Source organism: Mustela nigripes, chromosome 16, assembly GCF_022355385.1.
Source record: "Mustela nigripes isolate SB6536 chromosome 16, MUSNIG.SB6536, whole genome shotgun sequence".
Lineage (NCBI taxonomy): Eukaryota > Metazoa > Chordata > Mammalia > Carnivora > Mustelidae > Mustela > Mustela nigripes.
The window spans coordinates 31,370,270-31,385,585 of record NC_081572.1 but is presented as its reverse complement, the minus strand read 5'-3'; the positions used below and the strand labels follow the sequence as shown (position 1 = coordinate 31,385,585).

At 48.9% G+C, this 15,316-nt stretch overlaps 1 protein-coding gene across 9 annotated transcripts in view; it reads right to left on the bottom strand.

Annotated features, from left to right (window-relative positions):
- MSI2 (musashi RNA binding protein 2) overlaps positions 1-15,316 on the bottom strand; it is a 386,853-nt gene that overhangs the window by 137,896 nt on the left and 233,641 nt on the right. For all 9 annotated transcript variants that reach the window (XM_059379319.1, XM_059379320.1, XM_059379315.1 and 6 more), the window contains exon 7: positions 1,967-2,015. In XM_059379319.1, coding sequence (XP_059235302.1) covers positions 1,967-2,015 — 49 coding nt within the window. The remainder of the gene's footprint in view (positions 1-1,966; positions 2,016-15,316) is intronic.

Genomic DNA, 15,316 nt, shown 5'->3' with positions numbered 1-15,316 from the left:
GGGGGGGGGGGGGGGGGGGGGGGGGGGAAATGGGATGACACGCCTCCTTCCAGGCACTGCCGTGAGGACTGCTTGAGATAACTTCTCAGCCCCTCCCAACACAGGGCCTGACCTGGAGCGGATCAGAAAGCCCTTTATCGGTGGATATTCAAAAAAAGAGCGATAAAGGCTGCTGCCACAAGGCCACTGGGGAATCTTCTGGGAACAGGAATTCCAGCACTGACCACCACAGCCGCACTCAGAGGGGCCTCGCCCACCCTGATAATAAGTAGATGAAAACATACCTTTTTTTTTTTTTTGAAAACACTCTTCTTAATAAGTCTGTCCCCACGTGGAGACCACAGAGGAGTGGAATTTGAACACAGCAGTCCTAGGGATGAGCCCCTGCTCTGACCTGGGGGGTGTCCCTTACCCCCTCGAAGCTTCCATCACCTCAGGCCCAACATTGCCAAGACACTGAAAACAATAATGATAAGAGCTAAACCCAGGAGCCGCTGCCGTGGGCGGGCACTAGACCTCCGAACAACCTTACGGGAAGTACGCCTCTTATCCCCCTGTCACAGATGCATAAACTGAGAGCCACAAGATAAAGACGTTAAGGGATTCTCCGGAAGTCGCGGGGCTGCTGTGAAGATTAGATCAGATAATGCGCAGGGAAGCAGGGCTGGGACAGCCCCCGCCCCCCATAAGGATGATGGCGGAGATGGCGGAGAATAATCGGGAACTGACCCTCTCTGCCCACCCCCTCCCTTTGCTCTCTGGATCTCAGGGTGCTGAGCCACTCATTAGACAAAGCAATCATTACCCCTGTAAGCTCTTCTTTTCTTCCCTCTCCTTGCCTTACTCCTCATCCTCTACCCTCCCCATCCTTTCCCAACACCCGTACACAGTCGATGCTCCAGTTTCCCACCCAGCTTTCCATTCTCCCCTCAGAGGACGCTGTTGATGGATGCCCAGGAAGCCAGACGGCCAGACACACTCAGGACAGCCCCTCCTCCTTCTCCCCCCACCGCCTTCCTCTTTCGCTCAGCCTGCCTGCTCCCACCAGGAGAGACATATAGTCAGAGCTCGGTAACTGCTTCTAATCACAGGTGACAGCAAGAATGTAAACAACACAAGAAACATCTAAATGCAATCCAAGTGGCAAGGAAATACCGCTCACTCTGGCTCCTCTCAAGAACGCTGCTTCCTACCTCCTCCCTTTCGAGGCTCTGCTCATTAGCACCCGGTTCATAGGAGCCCCAGAAACCAGGAGCTTCCGGAGAACAGGAGATGGAACGCCAAGTCTTCACCTTGGACTCTACTACCTCTGGGAGGATTTTCTAGATTCGTCCAATTTTCTGTTTAAAGCAATAATTTCAACATGTTCCTTTCTTGGGGAGGGGAGGTATGGAGGTCAGAAACCCCTCCGACAATCTGTTCAAAGCGAGAATGTCTCCCAAGGACAGCACAAACTTAATACATTTTGTGCATCATTTCAGGGGTTCACAGACCCCCAAGTTGAGACCTATTTTCTAAAATAGGTGGGTAGGACAGGAAGAACACAGGAGAAAAAAGGAGTAAGTGTGGAGCCTTCTAAACATTCCAGACGTGTACACAGGTGCTGCCGAGTCTACAAGCCCCATACACATCGAATAAACCTACAACAAGGGCATTATTTTTTTTCTTTTCTCGCTCTTCAGACTGACAGTGTGCTTCTAAACCACCTCCTTCAATGCAAACTGAAAGGTCAGCTGAGTAATTGCCATGAATAATTTCCACTTGGATCGCTGAGTGCTCAAGCTAAGACTAAGAAAGCCAGGATCAGAAAGGGACATCAGAACATGGGTTGGGCGTGGCTGATTTTTTAACTGTCAGAGGGTCTGGACTCTTTGTGCTGTGGTGATCCCCCATGATGAATACAGATGTTCAACAGCTGCGCAGATAACCAGCAGAAGGGGCCACCTTCTTCTGCAGGGGCTCTTACCTCTGTGCCTGTTGGTCGTCTTATCAAACATCAGCATTGCGTCCTCCACCTGCAAAACAAACCAAAGGGAGGCTGCTTTAGGAATTTTGAAGAGATATACGAAATGCTATAGGCTGCTGGGGGAGGGTGGTTTCTATGGTCAAAGTCATGGGTACTCATGAAAATTTATTTGAAAACAAAGAAAAAAAAATCACCGTCTTTCTGCCTAGAACAACTGCAGTTAACAACTGATATACTTCCCTTTAGTTTTGGCCTTAAAAAAGAAAAAAACCTTATGCCTATTTTAATATAGCTTAAATCATATTGTATCTGGAATTCCCCCCCCCCTTTTTATATATTACAATACTGCAGGGGCACCCGGGTGGCTCAGTCTGTTAAGCGTCTGCCTTTGGCTCAGGTCATGATCCCAGAGTCCTGGAATCACGTCCTGCATTGGGATCCCTGCACTACAGGGAGCCTGCTTCTCCCTCTGCCTCCCTCTCTCTCTCTCTGTCTCTCATGAATAAATAAAATTATTAAAAAAAAAAATACTACAATACTGCAAATAATTCCCAAATGACGATGTCATGAATATTATATATATAACACATATATTATATTTATATTTTATATTTATTTATATTTTATATTTATAAATATATTTTATATTTTACATTTATATCCGATTTCTCCATATATATATATATATATAGTCTGTTTTTTTCCCCCTATTTTAAACTATGGTTAAAAACATAATTAAAAAAAATTTTAAATTATGGCTAAAAACACTTAACATAAAAATTGCCACCCTCCCTGTTCTTTCCTGTATAGTTCAGCGGTCCTAAGTACATTCACAGTGTTCAACTACCATCCCACCATTCATGTCTGGAACCCTTTTCATCTCGTACAACTGAAACTCTACCCTATCAAAAATAATACTCCCCCATCCCCTTCACCCCCCCAGTCCCCGGCACCCACCATCCCATCTGCTGTCTCTATGACTGTGACTGAGGTCTCCCCATCCCCCAGGGCAGACATTCCAAGACCCCCCATGGTTGCCTGAAATTGCGGAGAGTACTCAACCCGAGACACACCCTGTTCCTTCTTGGACACACACACCTATGCTAAAGTTTAATTTGCAAACTGGGCACAGTAGGAGATTTGACAGTAGCAAGGCATAATAAAACAGAATAGTTACAACAATCTGCTGTAATACAAATTATGTGAATGTGGTCTTCCCCACATATCTGGTTGTAACGTTACTGACGAAGAGAGATGATAAAATGCTTAAGTGATGAGAAGACGTGAGGTGAATGACTCAGGGAAGTGATGCAGCCTTTGGCTGCTATAGGCCGTCTGAGAATCCACCGGAAGGAGGAGGGTCACCAGCATTAGGACCGCGGTGGACCACGGGAAACTGAAGCCATGAATGGGGGGAAGGGGGCCTATGGGATTTCATAGAAGTAGAATCACACAGTGTCTGTCTTTCTGTGACCAGCTTGTTCTACTCAGCATCATGTCCTCAAGGTTCATCCATATTCCACTGCACGTATAGACCACGTTTCGCTTACTCATTCATCCGGCGGCGGATACACAGTTTGAGCTGTGGTGAATAAACATGAAAGTGCACATATCTCCTTGCGTCCCTGTTTTCGATTCTTTTGTGTATGAGACTGCTAGATCACATGATAACTCTACTTTTAATTTTTGGAGGAACTGCCGTTCTGTTTTCCACAGTGGCTGCACCGTTTACATTCCCACCCAGAGTGCACAAAGTTTCCGATTTCTCCACATCCTGGCCAACACTTGTTATTTTCGGGTTTTTTTTTTTTGATAGTAGTCATCCTGGCGGGTGTGAGCTATTGTGAATACGATGGACTGCTGCATACTATTACTTACTTGGTTATCCTTCTGTGGATATTTAAACTTTTTCCAGTTCTACACAATGGAAATTTAATGTCTTGATTGCTATGGGCTGAACTGTGCCCACCACCCCTCAAACTTGGATGTTGGAGTCTTAATCCCTAGTATCTCAGAATGTGATTGTATTTGGAAATAGGATCTTTAAAGAGGTTACGGAGTTAAAATGAGGTCACTAGAATGGGCCCTGATCCAGTTCTGACTGGGGTCCTTATACACAGAGGGACTCTGGATCCGGTCAGGTATAGAGGGAAGACCATGTGAGGAGACAGGGAGAAGGTGGCTGCAAACGAAGGAGACAGAGTTCAGAAGAAACCAACCCTGCTCATCTTGGACTCACAGTGTCCACAAGAGCGAACAAATAAATTCCTGTTGTTTGACCATCCAGTCTGTGGTCCTTGGTTAGGGCTCCCTCAGAAGAATACCGCACTCCTGCTAGGACCTTTGCAAACAGATCAAAGAGGAGAAAGCACCAAAGTCATCCTCCATCTCTCTTCCTCTTTCTCCCTCAGTCTTTCTAGGCATCCTGCAACCCTTCTGGATATTTCTAGCAATAAGATTTCAGGACCTACATTCAATTTCTAGGCAGATCTCAAGAACGTCACTATTACTGAACCTGAGTTGGCTTTGAATTCCACTCCTTGTACTTAGGATCCAATTCTTTATTCTTCAACAGAATACCCATCTTTAGTACAGGTATTGTCCCAGCCAGTCAGCTACTCATCTGGGGATGGTACTCGGTTTGGCCAGATGAGAGCCGGGTCTCTTCATTCATTCTGTGCCCAAGATTGTGGATAAAACTACAACTCAACCCATGTGGTCCTGGACAAAGCCGCTAGCCAAAGGGCTCTGAGCTTGGAGCAATTTCAGTGGTCTGTGTGTGTGTGTGTGTGTGTGCACGCGCACACCCTGTGGTTGGGAGGGACTGAGCACTGTTCATTGGAGCTCAAAGGTTCACAAAAATGAGTTTGGGGGCTTGCGCGAAGCCAGCTGAGAAATGGAATCATAGGCTATTCATTCTTCACTCCTCCCAGACTACAATCTCTGATGGAGGGGAAGACACTGGGCAAAGGCAATAAAACCAGGTTTAAAATGCTGCCTCCAGACAAATCAAATCTATTTTTCTAGATGCTATCAAATAGAACAGGGGGAAAGCAAAGTCAAGGTAAGAACGGAAGAGGGGGTAGGCAAGCCAGACGCAAACCTAGGGACTGGCCTAGCTTAAAAAATCCCTTCTGGAGTCAGGCCCCCCCCCCGGTTGCTAAGCAACCGAGTCTGAACAAACAGGCTCCCGGGGCCTTCCCCTTCTGGTCCCCATTTCTAAAGTCAGTGACTGGGAGGAAAATGGCCTTGCATGGTGACTGCTTCGCCAGCAGGGAGCTCCTCTCTCTTGGCCGGGTACCAGGCTGAGGGGAGGAGGTAGGGTGGAGATGGGGTGCCTTCACCAGACCCTTCTGCAGCCAGGCAGGCTCCATGGTTCCCCACCCCCGCCCCCGCCCAGGCACCTGCAGAGGCCACACACACCACAGCCGCCTGCGTGCACCACTCAAGCAAAACCAGCAGAAGATCAACTAGTTTGTTTGCACACAGAGCAGTCACACTTGAGCATATGGTCCCGCACACTCAGACCCCAGGGCCTCGATAAGAATTCCAATGCCTGCGGTGTGGGTGGGTGCGTGTCGCACAGGTAAACGTGACATCTGTTTCACACCCATCTCCACATTTTCTAAGACGTTTGCCAAGTGCTTATTTAAAAATGCCTAACAGTAAGGAAAACAGCCTCCCTTCTGTGTTGGCCATGTTTTGGTATTGAAACCCAGATCTCCTTAGGAAATAAATATTTTGAATTAAAAAAAAAAAAAAAAAGTATATTCAATGCTCCCCCCCACCCCCACCCCTCAAGAGGGTGTAATTGGCTCCGTCTTTTCCTTCCAAAGTTTGGATGTTTTTTGCAGCTACACTCCCAACATTCGTTCCATCCTGGGGAGTGAGGGGGAGGATCTGTGTATGTTTTTTAGGGCAACCATTGTCGTCAAGAATAGAGCTCTTTCCTCTCCAGTCCAGTCGCACAATGGGACTCGCAGAGACCTCCTGAATAGATAAAATGTCAGGGCAAAAGAAAAATTCTATTAACACTTTACAAAATAAAACATCTGAGAAATAGCTAGAGAGGAAAGAGAAAGAAAAAAAAAAATCAATATGGATAAGACCGGTGCTGGGGTGGGCGGGGAGGGGGTTGGTGGAGAAAAACTTTTCTGCGATTGCAAAACACTTATTAATTCAGAGAAGCCATCAATGCAATGGAAATCTGGCAGAACAGCAAGAGCTGAAACTGGGAGAATTTGAATATACAAAGACTGAATAGAATGAAAAACACGGCCTCGCATACGGGGCTGTTTCTCACGGTTCCCTGTGAATCAAACAGAAGCAGCCTGTCTACAGCATGGGGGGAGCGAGGAGCAGTCAAGGTAACCCACATTTAATCCTAGGGAGAGCAGACTGATGACTGTGTCTGTCTGTCTGTCTGTCTCTCTCTCTCTCTCACACACACACACACACCCAGGTAGATTGGTTGGCTGTTCGGAGTCATCAAGTTCAATGTGAACCCCAGACCTCATTTGGGGATGCTAGGTAGGACACAAAGAGTTGGGGGCTGGACAGAAGGATTTTTCTGACCTCAAGTAGGAAACACCATTAACTCTTGTTAGATGTCTCCTCAAGACCAGCACTGGTATTTATTTTGTGTTGACAGTGCCCCTTCCCAGGCTTATGTACTTTCTTGTACCAGAGGCGGGGGTCCATCTAGCGGTCTTGGCGCGGGGGTGTCCCTGGAGGCATCAAGAAGGAGAGGAGATATCTGAACCTCATCATACTTTGTCTCACATCCTGGCATGCACTCAGTCTGTTTTGAGAGAAGGAGCCCACTCCAACTTTGAGAAACATACCTTTTAATAACTTAGGGCGGGTTCAAACACCACCTGGCATCTTAGTGGTACATCCCGGTGAATGAAAAGGCAAGGTAAAGTAACTTTGAAATAAGATGGTTGGGGATGCCCTCTTGTGTGCGTCAGCACCAGTGAGTCCTGAATATGTGTTTCTGCCTATCGCCGGGTTCAGACCGTACTGTACCCTCCTCAGAGGTGTGTACCATGCACACAGCCCATCTGAGAGTCACAAAGCTACGCCATCAGCCTCTCTGGCCCATGGGGATGGGGGCAGGGCTTCTCAAACTTTATCCACGTCAGAACCACCTGGCTTGTCCGAGTCTCCTAGACCTCACCCCTATAGCGTCTGAGGTTATGGTACTGACATTTCCAAAGAGCTCCTGGGGAGCACTTATGCAGCAGCCGGCCTGGGGCCCCCACTTTCTATGAGAACAAAGGTTGGAGGCACTGGACATGGCTGCTTCTTGCTCTTTTTGCACACATCAGTGCTCTCAGTACATGAACTCAAATTTCTCCTCCAGAAGCAGCTGACACACTTTGGCGTGGCAAAAGTCCTCCCTTCTTTGTCCCTGTCTCTCATCCATTTATATCCTAAGACCCTGAAAATAATGACAGTAGAACCTATGATGCACAAGATGACAAGAAGAGGGACATCTTCGTGACAACTGAGCTGTCCCTGCAGCCAGTGTAAGAAAAATGTGGATGCTACCAGGGTGACAGAAACTTTCTTTCTAACAGATAAACTCCAGCTATGATCTACGCCATCCAGTCAACTTGATCTTGATTAGAAAACTGAGCTAATGTTAACTTTATTTACTTTCATGTGATATATATTTACTGAGCATTCACTATTTGCAGAGAATCAGCCTAAGTACAAATAAGAGGCATGTTATACCAATCCCTGGTAGACTGCTGGCAATAATGGCCCCACACCCTTTATTCTGTAATTTTGCGGGTCCTCTGCCCAAAGAGGCAGAGTCTGTCTCTCCAACCTATGTATCCGAACTTGACTTCTCATGGTCAACAAAATGAGGGAGGCATGCCTGTTTTGGGTCAGCCCTTAAGAGGGTTTTTGTGTTTCTGCTTGTTTTCTCTTATACTTCTGCCATCACCAAGATTGGGCATGCCCAGGCTAGCCAGCTAGAGGATGACAGGCATGTGGAGCTGGGCCAAGTCCCCTCTGCTGCCGCAGCCGAGGATAGCCTAGATGAGCAGATAGTTAGTCAATCCCAAAACACGCCAGTGAGCCCAGCCAAGATCACCAGAACCACTCCCAGCGGACTCAACACAGGTGAAATAAACAGCTATTGTCTGCCGCTGAGGTTTTGTGGTTGTTTGTTACACAGCATTCTTGTGGCAATAGGTAACTTGTACATGATCCCTGTGTTTTGTTTTGTTTTTAAAGATTTTAATCTACTGGAAGATACTCAGCAGTCTCAAAGAATACTAGACAATGAACAAAAGCAAGAAAAGAATTGGAACCAGGTAAAATGTGGGACATGGGCTGAGCCTGAAACTGTCAAGATACAGACTTCGAGTGGACTACAGGTATTATTGTGGGAAGGACTGCTTCGAAATCTCACCCCAGCAGCCAGGTTGGAGACAGGGATCCTAGGAGCGCCAGGAGAAATTGGCAACATGTTCCTCACTAAGTGAGCACCATGAAAATCGGCAGTAATTAGCACTCAAGCCAGTGGGTGATGCCTCTCTAATCCTAATTCATTTAATGAATGAGCGAACCCTCTTTATAATGAGTCAAAAGGTTCATTGTGAGCCAGGCATTCTTGCTGGGTGAATTTAGAAGTAGCCATTTGGTACTGACCCTATCCAGAGGTGGGATTTCAGCCAGCCCAACTCATGTGATGCCTGAGGAGGAAACCTTTCAGGTCACAAAGCAAAGAAGCTCCTAGAAAGAGAGGTCAAAAATTCGGTTGGTCAACTCCATTGGCTGAAAATTGGGAGCCCAGAGTGTGCCCTCAGACCGCTGTTTCTTCTGCCTGCAGTTCCGGCTCCCCAAGGACACAGCAGGGGAGTGATGATGATTTGGGGACACAGAGAACTTGTCCCCAGGAGGAATCTACAGGGAACTGAGTTACTGGTACTAACTCCACAGGAGCTGGGAGGCAGTGGAGTGCGGCAGGCAGCGTTGCACAGAGTACGGGTAGGATCCAGGTTCTAATCCAGCTCCACTGGGATCTTACGGAGGACAAGCCACCTCCCTTCTCTGTCCTTAGTTTCTCGTCTGTAAAAGGAGGAAACGATGAGATGGCCACCTAAGCTCTACTGGTGAAGACTAAGCCCAGACCACTAACAGAGACCACAGAGCCTGCCAGGACAACATCTACAAGCATCAAATTCGCCACTGGTCTTTCACAAACTCTGTTTGGTCAGGATGTTCCAGAGCTTTGCTGTGGCCAACACACGCTGAGAAACTTCCCACTCCTCTTGGGATCCAAATACGTACACCCACATGCCATACATAACAAGAATAAAGCAGGAAATAGCACTTCAAATGATCCTTAAATTATCTGGTCAGACACAGGAGGGAGAGGAAAGGGAAAAAAAAGAAACCCAGCTCTTCATACTCCCCCAGAACAAATGCCCTTGAATTTCGCTTCCTGCTCCCCCTCAAACACTTCAAGAGTTAGTTTAAATAAACGCCCATAAATGCGATACCGTGATACTGTAGTGCGTAGGGCTTAACGGACCTTATTATGCTCTATAAACTCAAGGCACTAAAGTCACAAGAGTGGAGGCTCATGGAGGAGTCGGGACTGCACAGGACAGAGGAGCTGGAGACCGAGGCTGCCCTACCCAGGACCGTTTCAAGACATGGGGTGGAAATGCTCTCTCCTTCCCCTCCAGCCTGCCGGACAGAAGCTGCTCCTGTCCCCAAGCTCGGCCGTGGCATCTCCGTTTATTGCAATGAGACTTTTCGGTATGCTCCACAGCCTTGCCAAGAGGGAGGCTGGTCTGCCTTTAATCACTGCCCAAAAGAAAGGTGGGAAGAGGAAGAGGAAGCAGGCTGGAGGATCCCATTAGTTTATGCTGATTTTTTAACTTCGACTGATCCCCAGGATCACCTGAAGAACTTTTAAAGCCCGGGCTGCTGAGGCCACAGCCCGACCTGTTCAGCTGGAACTCTGGAAGGGGGAGCCTGGCAGAGGAGTGTTCAAAGCTCCCTAGGGGTCAGGGGCAGCAAAAGCTGAATGGCTAAAGACAGCTGAGGGGTGTGTGTGTGTGTGTGTGTGTGTGTGTGTGTGTGTGTGAGTCAGTCAGTCACAGAGCAAGCTGGCAGCAGAGGTGGAAGGGGCGGAGGGATCCCAGAAATAAACCTCAAGAAAAAGGGGCACCAAATAGGGCTTGAGCTGCCTGTAGATTGGACGTCTACCCTCTGCCAGAAAAGCCCAGGGCGGGCTGCTCCTTTGTCACAGGCTACTTTTGGGGAGCTCTCCCTGCTTTGTCTTGGTCTTAGGACAAGAGAGTCAGAGCTCCATCCTAGAAGCAGCTCGGCTTAGCCAAAAACAGAAAAGAGGGCTTGAGAAAAACTAATGACACCAGTGCTCCTCTCCCATCGTCACCAAGATTTCCAGCAACACTCTTACTGCTTTGGTCTTCACAACAATCCCTGGAAATAGGGACTAGTACGCATCCCTGTTTCCCTGGCTGTCCCCAAGCTACCGGGGGCTGGGCCCAGGACTCAGCTGCGGGGCTCAGAAGTCTCAAGCACACCAGGCCTCTGCCTACCTGCCCCTCTCAGATTCTTGTCACCACCTTGCTGCAGACATGCAGGCTTCTCGGCCACGGCCCCCCCGGACCTCTGTGCATCTTCCCCCGCTGGGACTGCTGCCATCGAGCAACTCGGGGCTTTGTATCCGCAGCCCCTCTGCTCGTTTCCCTTCATTCCAAGGGTCCAAAAATTCTACGTTGCATTCTCCTGAAACAGTTTAACTCATGCCTACCCTTTTAACTGACTAACAAGAGAAAGAGTCTGCTGGTAAGTCATCTAAACTTTTTTTTTGGAGTCAAATACACAAAACATAACATTTGCCATTTCAACCATTGTTTTACTGGTACCCAGTTCAGTGCCTTAAGTACATTTCCTCAACTCTTCCTAGAGGATTCCCAAGTATGGCCAGAAATTTCCATCCCCATTGGCAAGACTCTTCTTTACCAGCCCTTGCACTTCTTTCTATTCTTGTGGGCTCAGTCCATTTTCCCACTTATTAGCAAACGAAACACACCCCAATGTGGATCTGACAGCAGTTACGAATTTAACAAACGGACACTTGCCCCTGGGAACAGAAGAGTGTGGGTTCTCTCAGCAGCTCCCTCCTGGGCGCTAGGCATTTTCTTTACCTGAAGGCAAAGCCTCCTGCTCAGAGGTTCTCACGGCACAAGCTAACCACGGACGCTAGGTTCCGAAATGCCTCTCTTCCACCGTCCCCCAAGAAACAACGATTATTGTAATAGCTACCATTAATGGCGCTTCACAGGCAAAGGCAAAGCTCATTTAATTATCAAAATAGCTCAGAAGGAGATATTATCACACCCATTACGCAGCTGAGGAAGTCATGCTTAGGTGACCTGCCGAGGATCACACCAGCAGTAACCAGTATGGAAACCAGAAGCATCCCTGCATCTTCCCGCTGGTGTCCTTTAATGCTGTTCTAGCTTTTGAGTCCCTAGGGCCCAGGGTAGTGTCACGGGCGTCTGAAGAACATACAAACACCGCCTCAAAGCTCTACCAGAAAACTAAGAGAACGGATGAGGTGAACCAGGAAGACAGACATGTGTTTCCTCACAAGACCTTGGAAGAGGGGTGTGCGCTGCGGGAAAAGACCGAAGAGGGGCCTCTCCCTTTCAGGCGGGCAAACGCAGAAAAGCCCACAGATCACCGGGCTGTTCCACGGTCACATTGAGTAAGCTGGTGGCAGAGCTGGAAGTGGACCTCCAGAGAGGTCCTGGAACCCTAGTTTGGGGATCAGCCCCCGTGAGTCTCTGGAGTCCCTAACGTGCTGGATGCTGCCATCAAGACAGACGCTGTCACTGCCCTACCCCCCGGCTACCTCCTTGCAGAGCCGGCTCGGTGGGCACTAACCCCCCTGTGCTCACACACGCACGCACCCATGTCTGTGTGTTTTCCCTCTGCCAACGGGCTACACCAAGGGACAGCCACTCACAGAACCAGCATGTCCTTGGGAGAGCAGTCCCAGGAGGCCCCCTCTCAAAATCGAGCAGGGCAATCAAGAGCCTGTGTGAATCGTGGTTGGGGTGGGGGCTCCGTTTGGGGGGAGGTGAAGCACCCACCCTGGAGGAGGGTGTTGCAGGAGGCTCTCGTGGGGGGATCCAAGCCAGGGCTCAAGACAGGAGGTGGCGAAGGAAGGGAGGCAGTGGGAGAGGGATACCAAGAGAGAGCTGAAGGAGAAGCAGTTGGTTCCGGCAGGCGTGACAGCTGTCACACGGAAATGGCATCTGGCCTAACGGCCTCTTGTGAGAGGTGCCTTCGAGTGGCGGTTGCTGCGCTCTGGAAATGCACGGCCTGTTTACAGCACGGGCTGTGCGTGCGTGCAAGTGTGCACTGTGAGGGGAGGGGAGAGACAGGCAGGCTGCCTAATGCTCCTGTCTCCCCACTCCAGCCTCTCCCCATCAGGCCTCACCTACCGTGAAAAAGGCCCAAACCTGCCAGCTCCAGAGGAGACAGGCAAATCATTAGTGGAGCACTGATGTGCCGTAACACTCTCTTGCATTCCCATTAAACAAATACTAAACTGCTAATTGCCAAAATAGATCTCCACGACTCTGACCGAACAGGGGAAGGGTTTATAATTACCAAGTGTGAAAATGCACAGCCTGTAAATAACCACCTCATCTGTCCTAATATGGGCTGATATTGATGGGCATGAAATAAACATCAGGACCAAATGGAAAAATCAGCCACATCTCCTGTGGCCAATGTAATCTCGAATGGTGACAAGCGTAGCTGCAGCTGTACGCTTGGGAAGAAGGGGAAAAAGAAGTTTTGCAGGCTAGGAAAGCCTAGGTCCCAAACCTGCTTTCAGTCCCTTGGGTCATGTGCATTTCCTTTCTGCCTGGAAAACAGGGTGGGTAAATGGCATGGTTCGATGATGAGACGGAGGGCCTGTGTGTACTCAGGAAAGGCCAGAGTCTGGGCAGGAAACCTGAGTGCATGACGCTCTAGGACAGGGCTTCAGAGGCCCTCGGCCTGTCCCCTTTAACAGAATGGCCGGCAAGGATGGAGGATGAGGGAGAGGGAGAGGTTTGCCAAGATGACACATTTATTCATTAAGCTACTATCTCCTAAGGCTCTACTGGTCTGCCCAGCACAGAGCTGCAGAGGATGGATGAAAAGAATGTGGGTTTAGAGTGACCCTTGGCCTTTGAGACAGCCCATGCCACAGTGTCTCCTCTCCCCCACGGCCCCCTGCCATTGGCACAGGAGGCAGATGGGACCAGCAGATTCCAGAGTCCCACCTCTCTCCCTGACTGTAGCCGATGCAGGGTGAGGTGATGGGCCAGAGGTCACAAGGATGTCGCTATGGGGTCCTGAAGCTCAGGCCCTTCTTCTCTACCAGCCTGTGATTCTGAGAAATTCCGCCAGCCTCGCAGAGACTGTTGGTAACTGGGGGGAGCTTCCATCCCTCTCAGAAACACAGACTTGGGAGTTGGAAGCGACCCAGAGGTTACCTCTCCACTTCCCACCCAGTGTAGGAATCCCTTCCCCAAGGCTCTTTTGAACCCTTTTTGGAGCTTCAAAGGCTCGAGCTTCTCTGCCCTGCCCCGCCCCCTCGGCCGCCTGCTCAGGCCCGAATTCAGAGCAGTGGCACTCAGATGCCTGAAATAGCAGCTCCCTCTGATCTGAAGCCCAATTTCGGCAGGCGGCAGAGTCCTGTGAACCGCATGGCACCAGGCACCTCAACCAAAGCACCAAGGACCACCCACCCCAAAGCCTCCTAAGGGGGCTGCGGGATCTGAGGAAGCCGCTGCTCCTTCCCACTGAGGGGCCTGAGAGCCCGTCTCCTTGGTCCCCCCCGGGGTCCCTGAAGTCACCCCCAGGACCAGCCCTGACCCAAAGACTTAACGAAATATAAACAAATTAAGGAAAGTCTGCACCACATACTGTTTTTAAAGGAATCCTACTTCATTACTTTTAAGTTCCCGAAGTGTCTTCCAACCATGGCTGAACCTGCGCCGCCAAGAACAAAGTTCACGCGCGGTAAAGGACTACAGGATTCAGTTACTTGGTGAAGTTACTTCTCGTTCAGAGAAGATCATAAAATCTCTGAGCTGGAAAACCCCCCAAACAGAGAGGAGCCCAGCCCGAGCTGGAGTGGTGGAGCAGAAGGAGCCTGGTGTGGCATCCCAAGTCGTGAGTTCAAATCCCACCCCCACCGTTTCCGCCTATGCACATTCTCAGGCAAGGCTTTCCAGGGCAGCTCAGTTTCCTTGTCAGTAAAAAGGGGGATGATCGTTATTAACCCTCTGCCTAGCTTGGAAAGTAGAAATTGTTCATGTAATATATAAGAAAGCTCTCGGTCAGTGGTAAATGACTGTCCTTTACTATTGCCAATATGCAGCATACACCAGTGCCCCACAAAGTTCCGTCAGTTGAGGACTGCATAATGGGAAAACAGACTTTGCACCGACGACCACAAGCTCCGATTTAGAGAGATGAGTACAGACGCGTGAGGTTTACCCTCGTAAGGGCACCTTGCTTTATGTACTGTGCTGTAATGAGTCGTCTGCAAATAAAGCATATTTTAGAGAACGAGGGGGAACGGAAGAGCGAGCCGTGGTGCATGTGACAATGAAGAACTCCTGGAAATAAAAAGAAACAAGCGACTGGGACGCAGCTTGGATGGATCTCAAGGGAATTATGCTGACTGAAAAAAGTCAATCTCAAAGGCTTATTCCATACCGTGGGATTCCATTTCTGTAACGTTTGCGAAATGACAAAATTATAGGGATGGAGAACAGAGTGGTGGTTGCCAGGGTTAGGGTGCAGGAATTTCTTCATGGTGATGGGACACTTCTGCACCCTGATTATGGGGACAGTCACTCCAATCCACACATGCAATGGAATTCCAAAGAACTGTGCCTGTGCGCACGCAGGCCCGGCCCCCCAACCCCAGCGCGCGTGCGCGCACACACACACACACACACACACACACACAGGAGTGGCTATTAAAACTGATGATGTACCAGCATCATTTCCTGGTTTTAACAATGTGCTATGGTTACAGGAGATATTATCATCGTGGGAAGCTGTGTGAAGGGTGCACAAGGGCTCTTTGTACTATTTTTAATATAACTTTCTGTGAGTCCTACACTATTTAAAAATAAAAATTTATAATAATAATTTTTTAAAAACCACAAGGGGGCTCATTATTTCAAGAAATTCACTAGTAGATCAGTTTATAAGGCAAATAACGATGCCCTAATTTCTCTTCATTTGGATAAAGTAGGCATACATTAAGGTATACTT